At 45.1% G+C, this 17,091-nt stretch overlaps 1 protein-coding gene across 1 annotated transcript in view; it reads right to left on the minus strand.

Moving 5' to 3' along the window:
• Nucleotides 1–17,091, minus strand: part of LOC138467255 (uncharacterized) — a 1,232,016-nt gene that overhangs the window by 784,391 nt on the left and 430,534 nt on the right. Inside the window, exons 14-16 of the mRNA XM_069607273.1 lie at nucleotides 11,047–11,178; nucleotides 9,159–9,290; nucleotides 989–1,120 (exon numbers count right to left, since the gene is read on the minus strand). Of these exons, the coding sequence (XP_069463374.1) occupies nucleotides 989–1,120; nucleotides 9,159–9,290; nucleotides 11,047–11,178 (396 nt within the window). The remainder of the gene's footprint in view (nucleotides 1–988; nucleotides 1,121–9,158; nucleotides 9,291–11,046; nucleotides 11,179–17,091) is intronic.

Below are 17,091 nucleotides of genomic sequence, written 5' to 3' on the forward strand. Positions count from 1 at the left end.
AATTATTTGGCAAAAAGAGAGAATGAAACACAGACTCATATAAGAGTAGGCGCTTATGACAAATGCCAATCAAGACAAGATACCCCTAAGTACTCGAGGGAAAGAGTGATGGTGGTGGAATAAGTGAACGCTGTGTCAATACTAACAGTTCATATTGATTTGGAAACTAAGGCACCAAAAGCAATGTAAGGGTTAGCTGTGCAGCAGGACAATACAAGACCTTCTGCATGTGAAATATAATACTACTCTTTCTGAAGTAACCACATGTAGATGATGTTATTAGTGACTGCACGTGTTACTTGGGTGAGAAAAATTAAGGTTGTTTTGAGACTGGCCCAGACTAAATGTCTTTTAGAAGCATTTCTGTCAAGAAAAAGGCTGTATACTGTTAAAATGTGTTTTAAAAACGTATTGCAAAGAAGCTTTCATTTTGACATTAATTGCATAACCGAGGTCGCAATACTTAGTGTTTTTTCCACATATAAGGTATGAATGGTGTGTTTGTCTTGAGGGGAGTACAAAGTTAATAAATATATCCATTCAAAACCGCATATGTTTTGCTTTTGTGTGAAATCAGCTGTCTGCCTGTATGAGACATGGAACGATTTTTTCTAAACATTCAAAACTCTTTTCGTCCCCTCTCTCCTGGCTGGTCAGCACTTGTTGATGGAAGAATAGACTTTCTTGCCAGTTGTGGATAGTGGGCTCAGTTGCATTAGGTTACCTGAATGAGGATAAGTGGGTCTCGTTAACATTGCATATTTGGCTCAATAAAGTATCCTCGGAAAATAATGATTTTAGAGGCCCTTTTCTGTTTCCATTTCCAATATCCTGTTGTTTTTTGCTACACTGTGATCATGCAAATGGTACAAATCATACAGCAGTGTGTTCACAAAATGTAGACATTATGAATGTTGTTTAAATTGTAACTTGTTTGCAAGAAATCTGAATACTAAATGAATAAATGGAATTCCGAAGCTTCACTTACCAACTGTGGAGGCTCATTTTCAATGAAAGGGATTGAATTCTGCTTAATTGTGGGTAGGTTTTGCTTGATCAGATCCCAGAAAAATTTGGCATCTCTTTTGGAGGACAATTCGGGTCTTCCAGAAGCAGTACTCTGTAAAGAAGTAAACAGTTAATCATCACAGCATGCAAACTGACATAGCACTGCTAACCAAAGAGTCTTTTTGGAAATGAAAACAGTTACCAAGCCAAGACAATTTCTGAAACAAAAGCACTACTTTGTTTTTGAAAGTACGCAGCATACTAGAATGGTCAGCAGCACTCCACCCCATTTCAGTAAAAGCCACAATTGTGAGAGCTAAACTTAAATGAGAGCAATTTATTTTTGGAACTGGAGATAGGAAATTGATTTTTAGAGAGGAGATGTTTCAAAATGTAACACTACGAATATGTATAAGGAGCAAGAAGCAGGCAATATCTGCCCTCAATGCAATGGTCTCTGGCCATTCAAAAGATGCCTTTCGTGCTCAAGATGATAAAAAACGTTCTTGATTTTGGTAATTAAATACTGTGGCCTAGCTGCCCCACTCATATCATGCAATGCACAGAAAAGGGGTAAGCCGTGAGGCATGTTTATGGTTTCATTGTTTTTGAGTTCCAAATGACAAACATGAGTTCTTTAAAAGTACCAAGAAATCATGGTAACGCAGATGGACCATCAGATTTGATAGTACCTACTGTCATCAGACTACACCACGCAGCTGTGTAACAAGATTCATTTCAGCTTGCAACATTTTGTAGCAAATCCCTTAAGACTTCAAGGAAGAACTGAATTATTTGCCAAACGGAATTGTTTGGCAAAAAGAGAGAATAAAACATAGACTCATATAAGATTAGGTGCTTATGACAAGTGCCAAACAAGACAGGAAACTCCTAAGTACTCGAGGGAAAGAGTGATGGTGGTGGGATAACTGAACGCTGTGTCAATACTAACAGTTCATATTGATTTGGCTACTAAGGCACCAAAAGAAATGTAAATGTTAGCAGTGCAGCAGGACAATACAAGACCGTCTGGAATTAAAATATAATACTACTCAATTTGAAGTAATTAATAGGTAGATCATGTAATTAGTGACTGCACGTGTTACTTAGGTGACAACAATTAAGGATGTTTTGAGACTGCAAGACACTGAAAAGCTATTCCTGTTAGGGCCCAGACTAAAGGTCTTTTACAAGCATTTCTGTCAAGAAAAAGGCTGTATCCTGTAAAAATATGTTTTAAAAACGTATTGTAATGAATCTTTCATTTTGCCATTAATTGGACAACCGAGGTTGCAATACTTATTTTTTTTTTAAAGTTTTTATTACATTTTACAAACAAACAATAAAAAACAAACAAATAGTGCATGTTCCAACAGATGCATTACACTTTCCTTAATTCCTAACCACTACTCCCTCTAACCCACCCCCCTTGCAAGTCTATTGCGTTAAACCTTCAGTTTCCGCATCATGTTGTTCGGTCTCCTCCTCCACAGGCTCAGCCGGGTCAGCTAATGACCCAAACAGTTCGGCTATCAGTGATTTCCAGGCCATCGGGGACTCATTCTACTCCCCCCCCATTACTACATGCTTCTTGCCATGCCATGGTTTCGGCTTCTGCCCATTTTTGCAAGTCTTTCCACCACACCTCTATCTTCGGCGCATGGCATGACTTCCATCCCATGGCAATCCTTCTTTTTGCAAGCACATAATCCAGGTCCCTCAGCTTGCTTACATGCCTGAGCTTCTGTGGTCTGGGGAACCCCCCCAGCAGACAGGCCCACACCTAATCCACTACTATCTTGACCCCTCTTTCTTCTAGTTTCTCTTTCACTCTCCTCCAGAACCTCTCTATGATCGGGCATGACCAGAGCATATGCACCATGCCCGCGTTCTCTTCGTCACACTTGGGGCATGCTTGCCGTCCTGCATTTTCAAACCTTGATATCCTCCAAGGCGTCATATAAGCCCTGTGTGTTATGTACAGCTGTATTTGTTTCAGCCTCGCATTTCTGGACACCTTCTTATGATACCTTTGCACCCGTTCCCACATCCCATCTCCCATTGGGGCCCGACCTCCATTTCCCAGTTTAGTCTCATACGGCGTGACCTCCTTCCCCACTTTAGACATCAACATCTCATACAGTCTGGAAATCTCGTGACCCCCCTCAGCTATGTCATATATCACGTCTATGGTGGCGTCTAATTCTTCCTCCAACACAGTTTCAGGCCATGTTCTCTTGCTCCTCTGTACCACTGTGTGATACGTAATGTACTGGCCTTCGTGCAACCCAGCTTTTTCCCGCAGCCCTTCAAAAGTAACACTTGAGCCCCCTGCCATATATCACCCATCGTTGCCACCCCACCCGGTTCCCAGTGGGTCCGGAGTATCATTCGCAGCTGATCGTCTGCCCCCGTCAATACAACCAATGGTATCTGCAGTGAGCATGGGGACGGGTCCCCCATCAGTTGACATGCCCTGCGCCACACCTTCCACCCCAGTAGCATCATTCTAGGGCGCCCCATCATTTCCGCCTTGGGTGCCCACATCACCTCTTTCAAATAAAAAGGTGCACAATCACGCCCAAACAGCCTAGGTTCAGAGGTCTCTTCATCAGAGAGCCATTTGGCAACATACTGCAACTGGCTTGCCACATAGTACGCCTCATAGTTAGGCAGCTTTATTCCCCCTTTGTCATGGAAGTTCTGAAGCTTCCATAACGCCACTCTGTTTCGCGTGCCATGGCACAAAAAGTACCTACGCATGCTATTCAGTTTGGTGAACAACCCCTTAGGAATCAGGTACGGTATATTCCCGAAGTATTGTAGGAGCCTCGGAAGGACCACCATTTTTAGCATCGCTCCCCGCCCCATCATCGCTAAAGGCAGCTTTGCCCAAAACTGCATGCACTTCTCAATTTTTTTATAGCTACTTCTGTATTACACCTATGCTCCTCCTCCACGGTGTGATATATGTCTATCCCCAGGTACCGAAAAGTACCAACCGCCCACGGTACCTGCAATACCGGTAACCTCTCTGCTGGAATCCCTATGTACCCCCCCAACGGGAACAGGCTAGACTTCTGGTGGTTCACCCCTATGCCGGACAGCACAGTGTATCTCCCGAGCACTTCCAAAATGTACTGGAGGTTTACCTCCGGGAACCACATGTACAGCAGCATGTCATCTGCATATAGGGAGATCAAATGCCGCTCCCCTTTCACCTCGATGCCTATGGTGTCATATTGCTGCCTCAGATAAATCGCGAGAGGTTCTAGGGCCAGTATGTAGAGCATAGGAGATCACGGGCATCCTTGTCTAGTACCCCTGCTAAGCTGCCACCTTAACTCTAGCCAGCGGTTCGCTATACAAAATCTTCGCCCACCTTACATAGCCAGGCCCTAACCCGTAGTGTTTCAGGGCCACCAGCAGCCATGGCCACTTGACGGAGTCGAAGGCCTTGATCGCATCCAAGGACATGATTGCCATTTCCTCATCACTTTCTCTGCCAAACTCAATGATTCTTTGGAGTTGCCTATGATTATTGGTAATGTTCCTATGGGGGACATAGCCCGTTTGATCCGGATGTATTAATTTGCTAATGACCCTCTTCAGTCTCTTCACTAAAACAGCAGTTAATATCTTGCCGTCTTGGTTCAGCATCGACACAGGTCTAAAGGAACCACAGTTACGCCCATGTTTATTAGGTTTAGGGAGAGGTACTATGACAGCTTCTCTACTGACTCCAGTAAGCGTCCCATCTCAAACGCTTCGTTTATCATTTCTAGCAACGGGGGAAGGACCTCTTCTATATATACCTTGTAAAATTCGCTTGGGAGCCCATCTGTCCCCGGGGTCTTACTAGTAGGCAGCTGCCTCACCACCTCCCCCAGTTCTTCCAGGGTAATCGGGGTGTCCAATTCCTCTCTTTCTTCCTCGCTTATCTTGGGCAGCCCCATATCCTCAAGCATTTCTTCTATCATTGCACGGCTACTTTCCCCATCCTCTCCGTATAACACTTTATAATAATTCACAAACGCTTGGTTAACTCCCTCCTGGGTGTCCTCTACGTTACCGTCTTCTCTTTCTATAGTTCTAATTGTGGCTCTGGGGGTCTCGCTCTTATATAACCACGCCAAAAGTCTCCCCGGTTTATCACCTCCCGCATGCTGTCTCTCTATGTATTTTTTATAATTAAGGTTACACAACCTCTCCCAGTATTACGCACATTTTTGCTGTAGCCTAAGTATCAATCCTAGCTTCTCCGCTGTATCGTCTCCGGCTTTTAAGGCCTCTTCCAATTTTACTTCCGTCTCCCGCAGTTCAGCCGAAACCCCACCCTGTAGGCCCTTGGATTTCGCTATGGCCGCACCCCTCATGACAACTTTAAAGGCCTCCCATAGTGTTCCCGCCGAGTACACACTCCCAGTATTTGTTTAAAAATAGTTTACGATCTCCTCCCTCAAATCCTCTCTAAAGAAGGGGTCTCGCAACGCCTCCGCTCGTAATCACCATGTCGGGATCCTCACCCTCGGGGGGCAGTATTGCCACGCAAGAATCAGGGGCGAGTGGTCCGAGAGGACCAAGGCCCTATACTCTATGTGTGCAATCTCCGCTATCATTTCAGGTGATGCGAAGACATAGTCCAGCCTCGTTGATAACTGCTGTGGGGCAGAATAATGTGAATATTGCCTTTCCCGGGGGTGCCACACTCTCCATGCATATTCCAACCCAAAGTCATCAAGCAGTGTCTGTAGCGCACTGGCTGCAGGGGCCGGTCTATCCAATTTCCCATCCGATCTATCCACCCTTAGGTTCAATACGCAGTTGAAGTCCCCACCCCAGATCACCGCACTTCCTACACATACGCTCAGGTTTGCACTCAATGTCCTAATGTACGCCGCTGTGTTCTGGTTCGGGGGGTACGTGTGAACAATACTTATCTCCCTGTTCTCTACCAGTCCCCTCAGCATAACCATCCTCCCATCTGTCTCAGCCACCACTTGCAATCGCTGAAACGGGACATGTGGCGCCACCCATATAAGTACTCCTCTTGCGTAGGCCGAATACGATGAGCCCACCAACACCCCCTTCCACTTTCCCGCAATCATGTCCATCCTCTCACGTGTAAGGTGGGTCTCCTGCAGCAATGCGATATCTATTTTCTGCCTACGCAGATACAGCATAACCTTGTTTCTTTTTAAATAGCTATTAAGCCCCCGCACATTCCATGTGAGTATTTTAAGGTCCCCCATGGCCTGATATAATCCCATTCCCTCCCCTCCAGGTGCAGTTTAACTATGAGTTCCAATCCAATCTGTATAGGCTTGCATCCCATTCTAAATCCCCTTTAACCAAAAACACACCAAACTTCCTGCTCCCTTTCCCCCCCACCTCCCATCCCTTCCCCAACATCACCCCCCCCAACTGTTGCCCAGCTCCATCCCTGGATCTCAGGCTCCCCGCATCTAGCTCTTTCCGGCTCTCGCCTGTACTCGAAGCTCCGCAGGGTGAGGCCGCCCTAGTGGCCAACCTACTACAACTACAACTATAATTCGGGGGGTAGGGTGCGTTCGCCCTGCCGCTCCCATAGCACATCGGATAACTACACATTGCCATACAATTTAAATATATGTATCTGCCACTATATTCCAGTCCATCAAGTCTCTCACAATCAGCGGTATTCTATCGAATATCAGCCTCCTACAGCCAGGCCCATTGTTCTTAGCCTTCGCCTAGGCGCCCTAACAGTATGCATACCGTATCTTGGTCACTTATCGCGTCCATCTTGGGTCCCTTCCGCGTCTTGTTCCGGGCAGCCCTGCAGATCCAGCCATGTTGTTGCTTCTTCTGGAGAGTCAAAAAAATGCATTTTGCTCTTATGCACCACCTTCAATTTCGCAGGGTACAGCAACATATATTTTATCCCAGCCGCCCGCCCGCAGCCTCCTTTTGATGGTTACATAGCTGTACCGCTGCCTTTGGACCAGCATAGTATAATCCGGGTATGCCGTGATAGTGCTTGAGGCCCTCTCGATTGTTCCACCTTTTCGAAAGTACTCCAGTATTTTCTCATGGTCTTTGTAGTTCAGTATTATGGCGATTATCGCTCATGGAGGGGTCCCTGGTCTCGGCTTCCTCATGAGGGCTCTGTGTGCGTGTTCCACTACAAATCCCTGCGAGAGTGTTCCGGCCCCAATTCCTTGTAGGAGTAAGTTCTCAATGTAATCAGTCAGGTCCTGGCCCTCCTCACCCTCCGGCAAACCCACCACGCGGATTTTGTTTCTCCTCGCTCTCCCTTCTGCTTCTTCTGCTCGAGACTCCAAGTTAGCCACCTGTTGCTTAAGGACATGGATCTCCTTTGCATTGTTGGTGCTGGTGTCCGTGTTAGTTTTCACTGCACCTTCCAGGCTGCTTGTGCGTTCCGCCAGTCCCCTGACATCTTGTCTCAGCAGGGAGACTTCGATGCCCACTGCTTCAATTTTAGCCTCTAGGGAAGTGCGCAGGTCCAACATCGTAACCCCTCAAGATTCTTTCAGCTCTGTAATTGCTTCTAAAATCTGATGATTATCAGCCACTGTGATGCCCTCAGCTTGTGCCATCGGGCCTTTGGGTGTGATGGCCGCAGGAGACTGTTGTGTTTTCGCAGAAATATCCATTGTGGATTGTTTGTTTTTATTCTTGCCCACGGCCCCTCACGCTGCCATTTTCCGGCCTTCGTTGGGCCTCCCTATTACAATTCAGCATCCGCGTGTCTCCCCAACCGTCTTTTCCGCTCTTATCGGCTGTTGTGGTGATCTTCAGGCAGTCGCGACATCCACCTCCTCTCACCGCTGCTAGTTGCTCATCAATGCCGAGCGAGCGCTTCTCGTGCCTGTCGTGGTGCGGCCTGCCTTTTCACACCTCTGCTGCCCTCGGGCTCCTGCCGTCCGGGCCAGCCCCCAAACCTTCGCGCCCAAGGCCCACCGCCCCAGGGGTTTCGCTCTGTCTTCACTTCGCCATCGTCGTTCTTTCCCCGTGGTCGCTGCCTCTATTCGTCCTCTTTGGGTGCCCTAGTTTCGTTCCCTTTGTCGTTGCCCATCTTGTGTGACAATGGACCGAACAGCCGCCGTCATTCGTCGAGCAATTCCTCCTGAATCCCACTTACGATTCTCTCGATCTTTATACAATGAGCAGAGCATACATTCCCGTGCGTGTGTGATCAATTCTGGAACCAATGGCGCACTTTCAAAAGTAGTTTTCACGGATCATCTGTCGGATCCTCCGGAGCTACACGGGAAGCACGTCCTACTCCATGGCTGCTCAAGCCACGCCCCGAGGTTGCAATAGTTAGTGTTTTTTCCACATATAAGTTACAAATGGTCTGTTTGTCTTAAGGGGAGTACAAAGTTAATAAATATATCCATTTCAAACCACATATGTTTTGCCTGTGTGTGAAATCAGCAGTCTGCCTGTATGTGACATGGTTTATAGTGATATTTTCTAAACCCATATTTTGGAATGCCATTTTCTCGACACCAAATGTGGCGAAAACATTTTTTTTAATTTTATTTTTGAAATGGGGGTTTCCCCCAATCCCCTGTTTTTTCACTTTTTTTTTTACTAACGAAACCAAAAAAATATATAAAATAAAAAAACCATTCAAAACATTTTTTTCCTCATTTTGTTTCGGGAAAATGGCATTTTGAAAACATGTTTTCGAAATATTAACTGGATACCATATGACATGGAACGATTTATTTTAAAGTTTCAAAACTCTACATATATCCTTTTGTGTATAACATTCGTAGCTTTTTTCGTCCCCTCTCTCCTGGCTGGTCAGCACTTGTTGATGGAAGGATAGACTTTCTTGCCAGTTGTGAATAGTGGGGTCAGTTGCATTAGGTTACCTGAATGAGGATAAGTGGGTCTCATTAACATTATATAATTTGCTCAATAAGTATCCTCGGAAAATAATGATTTTAGAGGCACTTTTCTATTTCATTTTCCAATACCCTGTTGTCTTTTGCTACACTGTGATCATGCAAATGGTACAAATCACACAGCAGTGTGTTCACAAAATGTAGACATTATGAATGTTGTTTAAATTGCAACTTGTTTGTAAGAAATATGAATACCAAATGAAAAGAATTGAATTTCAAAGCTTCACTTACCAACTGTGGAGGCTCATTTTCAATTAAAGGGATTAAATTCTGCTTAATTGTGGGTAGGTGTTGCTTGATCAGATCCCAGAAAAATGTGTCATCTCTTTTGGAGGGCAATTCGGGTCTTCCAGAAGTAGTACTCTGTAAAGAAGTAAACTTTATCGACACAACATGCAAACTGACATAGCACTGCTAACCAAAGAATCTTTTTGGAAATGCAAAAAGTTACCAAGCCAAGACAATTTCTGCACCAACAACACTACTTTTGTTTTGAAAGTACGCAACATTCACGAATGGTCAGCAACACTCCACCCCATTTCTGTAAAAGCCACAATTGTGAGAGCTAAACTTAAATGAGAGCAATTTATTTTTGGAACTGGAGACAGGAAATTGATTTTTAGAGAGGAGATGTTTCAAAATGTAACACTACGAATATGTGTTAAGAGCAAGATGCAGGCAATAGCTGCCCTCAATGTAATGGTCTCTGGCCATTTAAAAGATGCCTTTTGTCTTCAAGATGATAAAGAAAGTCCTTGATTTTGGTGATTAAATACTGTGGCCTAGCTGCCCCACTCATATCCTACAATGTGCATGTACAGAAAAGGTTTAGGTCATGAGGCATGTTAATGGTTTTTATGGTTTCATTGTTTTTGAGTGCCAAGTGACAAACAGAAGTTCTTTAAAAGTATCAAGAAATTATGGTACAACAGCTGGACCATCGGATTTGATAGTACCTACTGTGATCAGACTACACACTCAGCTGCAGAACAAGATTAATTTCAGCTTGCAACATTTTGTAGCAAATCCCTTAACACTTCAAGGATTAACTGAATTGTTTGCCAAACGGAATTGTTTGGCAAAAAGAGAGAATGAAACATAGACTCAAGAGTAGGCGCTTATGACAAGTGCCAATCAAGACAAGATACCTCTAAGTACTCGAGGGAAAGAGTGATGCTGGTGGAATAAGTGAATGCTGTGTCAATACAAACAGTTCATATTGATTTGGCTACTAAGGCACCAAAAGCAATGTAAAGGTTAGCTGTGCAGCACAACAATACAAGACCTTCTGCATGTGAAATATAATACTACTCTTTCTGAAGTAACCAATATGTAGATGATGTAATTAGTGACTGCACGTGTTACTTGGGTGAGAAAAATTAAGGTTGTTTTGAGACTGTAAAACACTGAAAAGCTTTTACTGTAAGGGCCCAGACTAACGGTCTTTTACATGCATTTCTGTCAAGAAAAAGGCTCTATCCTGATAAAATATGTTTTAAAAAACGTATTGTAAGGAATTTTTCATTTTGCCATGAATTAGATAACCGAGGTTGCAATACTTAGTGTATTTTCCGCATATAAGGTACAAATGGTGTGTTTGTCTTGAGGGGAGTACAAAGTTCATAAATATATCCATTTCAAAGCACATATGTTTTGTCTGTGTGTGAAATCAGCAGTCTGCCTGTATGAGACATGGAACGATGTTTTCTAAAGTTTCAAAACCTTACATATATTACTTTGTGTAAAACGTTTGAAGCACTTTTCGTCCCATCTCTCTTGGCTAGTCAGCACTTGTTGATGGAAGAATAGACTTTCTTGCCAGTTGTGAAAGTGGGGTCAGTTGTATTAGGTTACCTGAATGAGGATAAGTGGGTCTCGTTAACATTATATAATTGGCTCAATAAGTATCCTCGGAAAATAATGATTTTAGAGGCTCTTTTCTGTTTCCATTTCCAATATCCTGTTGTCTTTTGCTACACTGTGATCATGCAAATGGTACAAATCCTACAGCAGTGTGTTCACACAATGTAGACATTATGATTGTTGTTTAAATTGTAACTTGTTTGTAAGTAAACTGAATACAAAATGAAAACAAATGTAATTGCGAAGCTTCACTTACCAATTGTGGAGGCTCATTTTCAATAAAAGGGATTGAATTCTGCTTAATTGTGGGTTGGTTCTGCTTTATCCGAGCCCAGAAAAATGTGGCATCTCTTTCGGAGGACAATTTGGGTTTTCCAGAAGCAGTACTCTGTAAAGAAGTAAACAGTTTATCATCACAAAATGCAAACTGACATAGCACTGCTAACCAGAGAGTCTTTTTGGAAATGCAAAAATGTACCAAGCCAAGACAATTTCTGCACAAAAACACTATTTTTGTTTTGAAAATACGCAACACGCTAGAATGGTCAGCAACACTCTATCCCATTTCTGTAAAAGCCACAATTGTGAGAGCTAAACTTAAATGAGAGCAATTCATTTTTGGAACCAGAGACAGACAATTGATGTTTAGAGAGATGTTTCAAAATGTACCACTACAATTATGTGTTAGGAGCAAGATGCAGGCTATAGCTGCCCTCAATGCAATGATTTCTGGCCCTCCAAAATATGCCTATGTGCTCAAGATGATAACAATTCCTTGATTTTAGTAATGAAATACTGTGGCCTAGCTGCCCCACTCATATCATTCAATGCACATGCACACGAAAGGGTTAGGTCATGAGATATGTGTATGGTGTTTATGGTTTCACTAGCTGGGGTACCCGGTGTTGCCCGTGTCCTGATCGAGTGGTGTTTTATGTGCCCTGGAGGATGTTGCTCTTGTTCTCTTGTCGATAAGTCTTGCTTCAGTTTGCTCTGGCATCTCATTTGCCCTGAAGAAAGTTGCTCTTGTCCTCTGGTTGACAAGTCGTGCTGGTGTTTGTTGTTGTGTTTCAGAAGCTCTTGATATTGATTTTAGCTTTGCATCAGATGGACCTTTTCCAAGCGATATTTGTTTTTTGTGCGGCATGTTTCAGTCACTCAATGGCTCCAGCACATTTGAGAAAATGTCCAAGAAAGATTGATTGGGGGGGCGTCGCTATATGGCCATGAGCTAAGTCGTGTATTCCAAGGGCTCCCGAGATCCGTCATTAATCCGTTGGAAAATAGGCATCTAATGCATGCAGAAACAAGAAAATCTGGAGCTGCTGTGAAATGAACAGAAGGTGCATGCAGCATCACAACTCATGAGGTGATTAGAGCCTCAATGTGGAAATGCAGCTGCTAAGAGGTTTGCTGGATAGCATAGATGAATAACCAAAATGGCGCCTGCTTGATGGAGGAACAAAGGCTGAACGCAGAAGAGCAGCCAGAGTGATATGAGGCCCCGACTCGCAACGCAAACAGAACGGGCACCCAGGACATGGATAAAGTGACAAAAAGAATATACCGAAATGCTGTGCTGTGTGTTTAGAAAGGACAAAGTAGCGAGATACATGACCTGGTGGAGATACATTGTGGCACCCGGGGCAGGCTCTGCAGCAGACTGGTAGGCAATTACAGGAGGCACGGCCAGCTGATTACTGCGGCCACGAAACATCTCAGACTCGCAAACACTGGAGGTATACATAAGAGGGTGAACCGAGTGCGGAAATAGAAACAGGCATTGTTACCTACACACAGCACTGGCGGTGCATGCAGTACACCCTGGCTGCTATATCCAAAAGGGTGAAACGAGGGGAGCCCGATGTGACTATGGCAAACGAGGATATAACATTTGTTGGAAGTGACACATTGTTTGCAGAATTCAGCGGTCTACAAGGGAGGAATCCAAAAGATGGTGCTTGCCCGATGAGAACACAAAGACCCCGAGCTGCGAGGGGATAGCAGAAAGAAGGTGAGCGAGACAGACTGCAGGGCAGCCGTACAATATGCACACGAGAGGGTGGGAAGTGTGCCCAGCAAGACGATAGGAGGGATGCCAAAGGCCGTGGAGTAACGTATACAAGTATCTAGCCAGATACATAGTGACGATCGGGGTGCACCTTTCTGACTCTGGCCGGATAAGAATTTGTGGGAACAGACGGGCGCAAGGATACGCACCTTCGAAGCAGTAGTGATCCCATAAAATGTGAAGGGTGAACCAACACATGGCTAAGGCGGACCACTAGACGAATACTATATTACCCAACACCCGTTACATGGTGAAATTCAAAGATGGCACCCACCGGGTAATGAGATAAAGGTTGTGTGATGGAGGGGGGCCCACTGAAACAGAGTGCAAACCATAGACCCAAAGCAGCTGCTGAGCAAGCAGATAGAACAGTAAACAGACACTGCCCAAACATTCATTTTCATAGGAACAGCACATTGAAAAGAGGTTGGCAGGCACAAGAAGCAGCGCCGCTGGCACCCGCTGAGACAAAGCTGCATATCACACGCAACAGACAGATGGAAATACTGACAATAGGGGGCCCCACCGGACAGCGGGGTGCGTGACTGAGTAAGAGGGCGGCCTGGATCGGGTGGACAGGCACGCAGGACTCAAATACCTTCAGGGGCGCGGCGCCAGATGGTGAGCTGGTGAGAAAGCTCCCAAAGTGCCCCCACCATCAGGTACAGAACTCCACAGGAGAGATCGAGGCAACTGATTGTAACAAGCTCCATGTCAAGAGGAGCCTGAACAGGCCAAGGCGAGCAGACTAGAGCTAACGTGGAACCCCGGACAGAGGAGCTTCACTGCTGAGCGGGCACCACAAACTTCAATAACAAGTGTATGGAGATAGAAACAACTGAATGACCCGACACGGGAGGCAAAAACCACATAAACCCAGGAGCAGGAATGGCGACCAAGGGGGCAAACCTAAAGGAAAACAACCAACAATGGAGGATTTTTACAAATTGTCTCCAGCTGGGGAAGTGGTGAAACCAAAGAATTAAGACACCCAAGGGGAAGTCACCCGGACACGAAATGCTCAACAGACTTTGGATGCCATAGCAGAGCTAAAGACATCATGGGAATATAAGATTGCCACAGCTATAGCGGAATTGAGGACCTCACTGAAATTAAAAATTGATGCTGTCAGTGTGGACGTCAATCTTTTACGCAAGATGTTAGGAAGCTGGCAGAGCGCATGGGCATGCTGTAAAATGATGTGAAGGCCAACACAGACACCTGCACCGCGAATGCAAAGGAGGTCACTGTAATACAACAACGAGTACGCAACCTGGAGAACAGGGCGGAAGAAGCAGAAAGGCGGGTGCGTAGGAATAACATACGCATCTTAGGGCTCCCGAAGGGAGAGGAAGTCTCGGACCTGACCGACTATGTCGAGAACATGCTGTTACAGGAGATAAGCGGAGGAGCACTCACCCAAGGATTCACTGTAGAGAGGGCGCACAGGACACAGACCAGGAGACTGCAGCCGGGAGCACCTCCCTGACCGCTCATCGCTAAAATATTGAACCATTAAGATACAGAGAAGATTCTGGAGCACTTCCGGAAAGGGGGGACCATAAGCAGAAGATCAGTGACCGTCACAGCATACCCAGACTATACCTTTCTAGTACAGCGACAGCATTTGAACTATGTGTCTGTCAAAAGGAGACTTCAAATGCACATTGGACCTAAAGCTCGACAGATCAGATGAGAAGGTCGAGAGGCCTACCCCAATAGCTAAGGCCTTGAGGGCCCTATTAAGTGATTTATGAGAATGAACCATCCACACAACAGAGAATACTCTCACTATTCTGCCCCACAAACTTGCACAACCGATTAGATTATATATTCGCTGCATCAGAGATAACGGAAGAAATGATGAGAGCAGAATACAAAGCTCTCAGACCATGCACCGTTGATAGTAGCATGGCAGAACTTGCCTCCAAGGGCGTGAATCCCGACATGGAGACTCAGGGCTGAGGCACTAAAAGACATAGTGTTTAGAGAAGACATGGAGAAAGAAATACGAGAGTACTTTGAACATAACACTAGTATTGTAGGCTCGGCTGGTACACTGTGGGAGGCATTTAAGGTGGTGGTGAGGCGGGCGGCAATATCAAAGTCAAAAGGGTTGCAAGGTGGTATAATACAGGAATTGCATGACACAGAAAGGAAAGTAGAGACCAAAATGTGGGAGGGTGTGAGTTCCCCAGAGGAGGCTAAGACCATACACCAACTAAAACAAGATTGCAGGGATCACTGGGAAAGACTATGCAACCTAAAATACAAATAGTACATAGAAAGGGAGCACCCAGAAGGAGATATGCCGGGCAGATTACTAGCCTGGTTGTATAAAAGCGAGACCCCCAAACAATCAGAGCAACGCAGGGGGGTGGATGGGCAGATACAAGATACCCAAGAAGGTGGACATTGATGTGCTGGAAACATTGAGAGAGATTAATCTCCCCAAACCTGAGGCAGTGGAAAGAGAGAACTTGGAGGCCCCAATTACGTTAGAAGAACTAGAACGAGGAATTAAGCTATTACCCACTAATAAAGCCCCAGGGGCGAATGGACTGCCAAGTGAATTTTACAAAACATACAGGTCAGCATTGCTCCCCCCGATGCTAGCAATGTTAAACGAGGCGTTTGACAGGGGCATGTTGCCAGAGTCTCTTAGGGAAGCGATCATCATTCCGCTCCTTAAACCAAATAAATTGAGCACAGACTGCGGATCATACAGACCACTAGCTATGCTCAACCAGGACAGTAAGATTCTCACAACATTGATGGGCAATAGGTTGAGACCTGTTATAAATAAACTCATACATCCTGACCAGATGGGGTATGTCCCGCGCAGGAGCATATCCAACAACCTTAGGAAGGCTCCATCACGTTATAGAGCAGACGGAGGGGGTGCCCAAGAGGTGGCAATAATCTCATTAGATGGCAGTGAAAGCCTTCGACTCAGTCAAATGGCCCTGTTTAATGGCTGTTTTAAAGGAATATGGTATTGGGTCCGCATATTTGAAGTGGGTCCAATTGCTATACAACAAACCATTGGCTCGAGTCTGAACGGGAGCGACCATATCAGAACAATGGCAACTTAGCAGAGGTACTAGACAGGGATGCCTGTGGTCCCTGATGCCTATTTTAGCACTTGAACCCCCGGCGATATACTTGAGGCAGCAATATGGAAAAGTAGGGATCAGCATGAAAGGAGGGCAACATTTGATATCGATGTACGCGGATGATATGCTGCTGTACTTGAAGTATCCTGAGGAAAACCTACAGTATATTTTGGAGGTTGTGGAGCGATACGCGATGCTGTCTGGCATAACAATTAACCCCAAAAAATCTAGCATATTCCCCCTCTGTAGATATGTGGGAATACCATGACATAAGCTGCCAGTATTACAGGTAAAGTGGGAAACTAAGACGTTCAGATACCTGGGAATAGATGTATACCACAATGTTGAAATTGAACACAAGCAAAACACAGAGAAGGCACTATTTAAAATTTAAAATAGCATAACATTTTGGGCGAAGCTCCCCTTGACCATGATGGGGAGGTTGGCACTGTTAAAGATGGTGGTACTGTCCAGGCTATTACACTACTTTGCGAACATTCCATATATGATATCCAAACGATTCTTCGCTAAAGTTCAGAGCATATGCAGGGGGTTCATGTGGCACACCTCCAGGAATAGAATAGCATTGTGGAAGCTACAGACCCATATGAAAAAAGGGGCATTAGATTGCCCAATTTTGAGGTATACTATCTGGCTAGCCAACTTCAATACGTAGCAAGGTGGTTATCGGAAGATCCTACACCAGAGTCCAAACTGTTGAGAGTCGAGTGCACTCCTTATTTTCTGAATGAATGGATATGGTTGTCTTGGGGAGAAGGGACAAGACTGCTAGATCTGGGTTGGAAAGTGTGGCAAAGAGCCTGCCACGTAATGGAGAACCTGCTCCTGTGCTTCCCACAAAGCCGCTAGTGACACTGGATGGGATGGATGGGCAAATGAGGACGATCATCAGAAGGCAGTGGGAACCGACCGGTATAGCAGCCCTCGGGATGTGTGGCAAGATGGGAAGGCAATAGTTTGATGCACTGGTGGAAGACACAGTATTACACCGAGGACAATATATCACATACGCTAGGCTGGTGAAGATGATAAAAGGTACAGGGTCAGAGACAGTGTTGACCCGACAGCCCGACACTGCCATAGAAACATTTCA

Source organism: Ambystoma mexicanum, chromosome 4q (genome assembly GCF_040938575.1).
Source record: "Ambystoma mexicanum isolate Mex_15411 chromosome 4q, UKY_AmexF1_1, whole genome shotgun sequence".
Lineage (NCBI taxonomy): Eukaryota > Metazoa > Chordata > Amphibia > Caudata > Ambystomatidae > Ambystoma > Ambystoma mexicanum.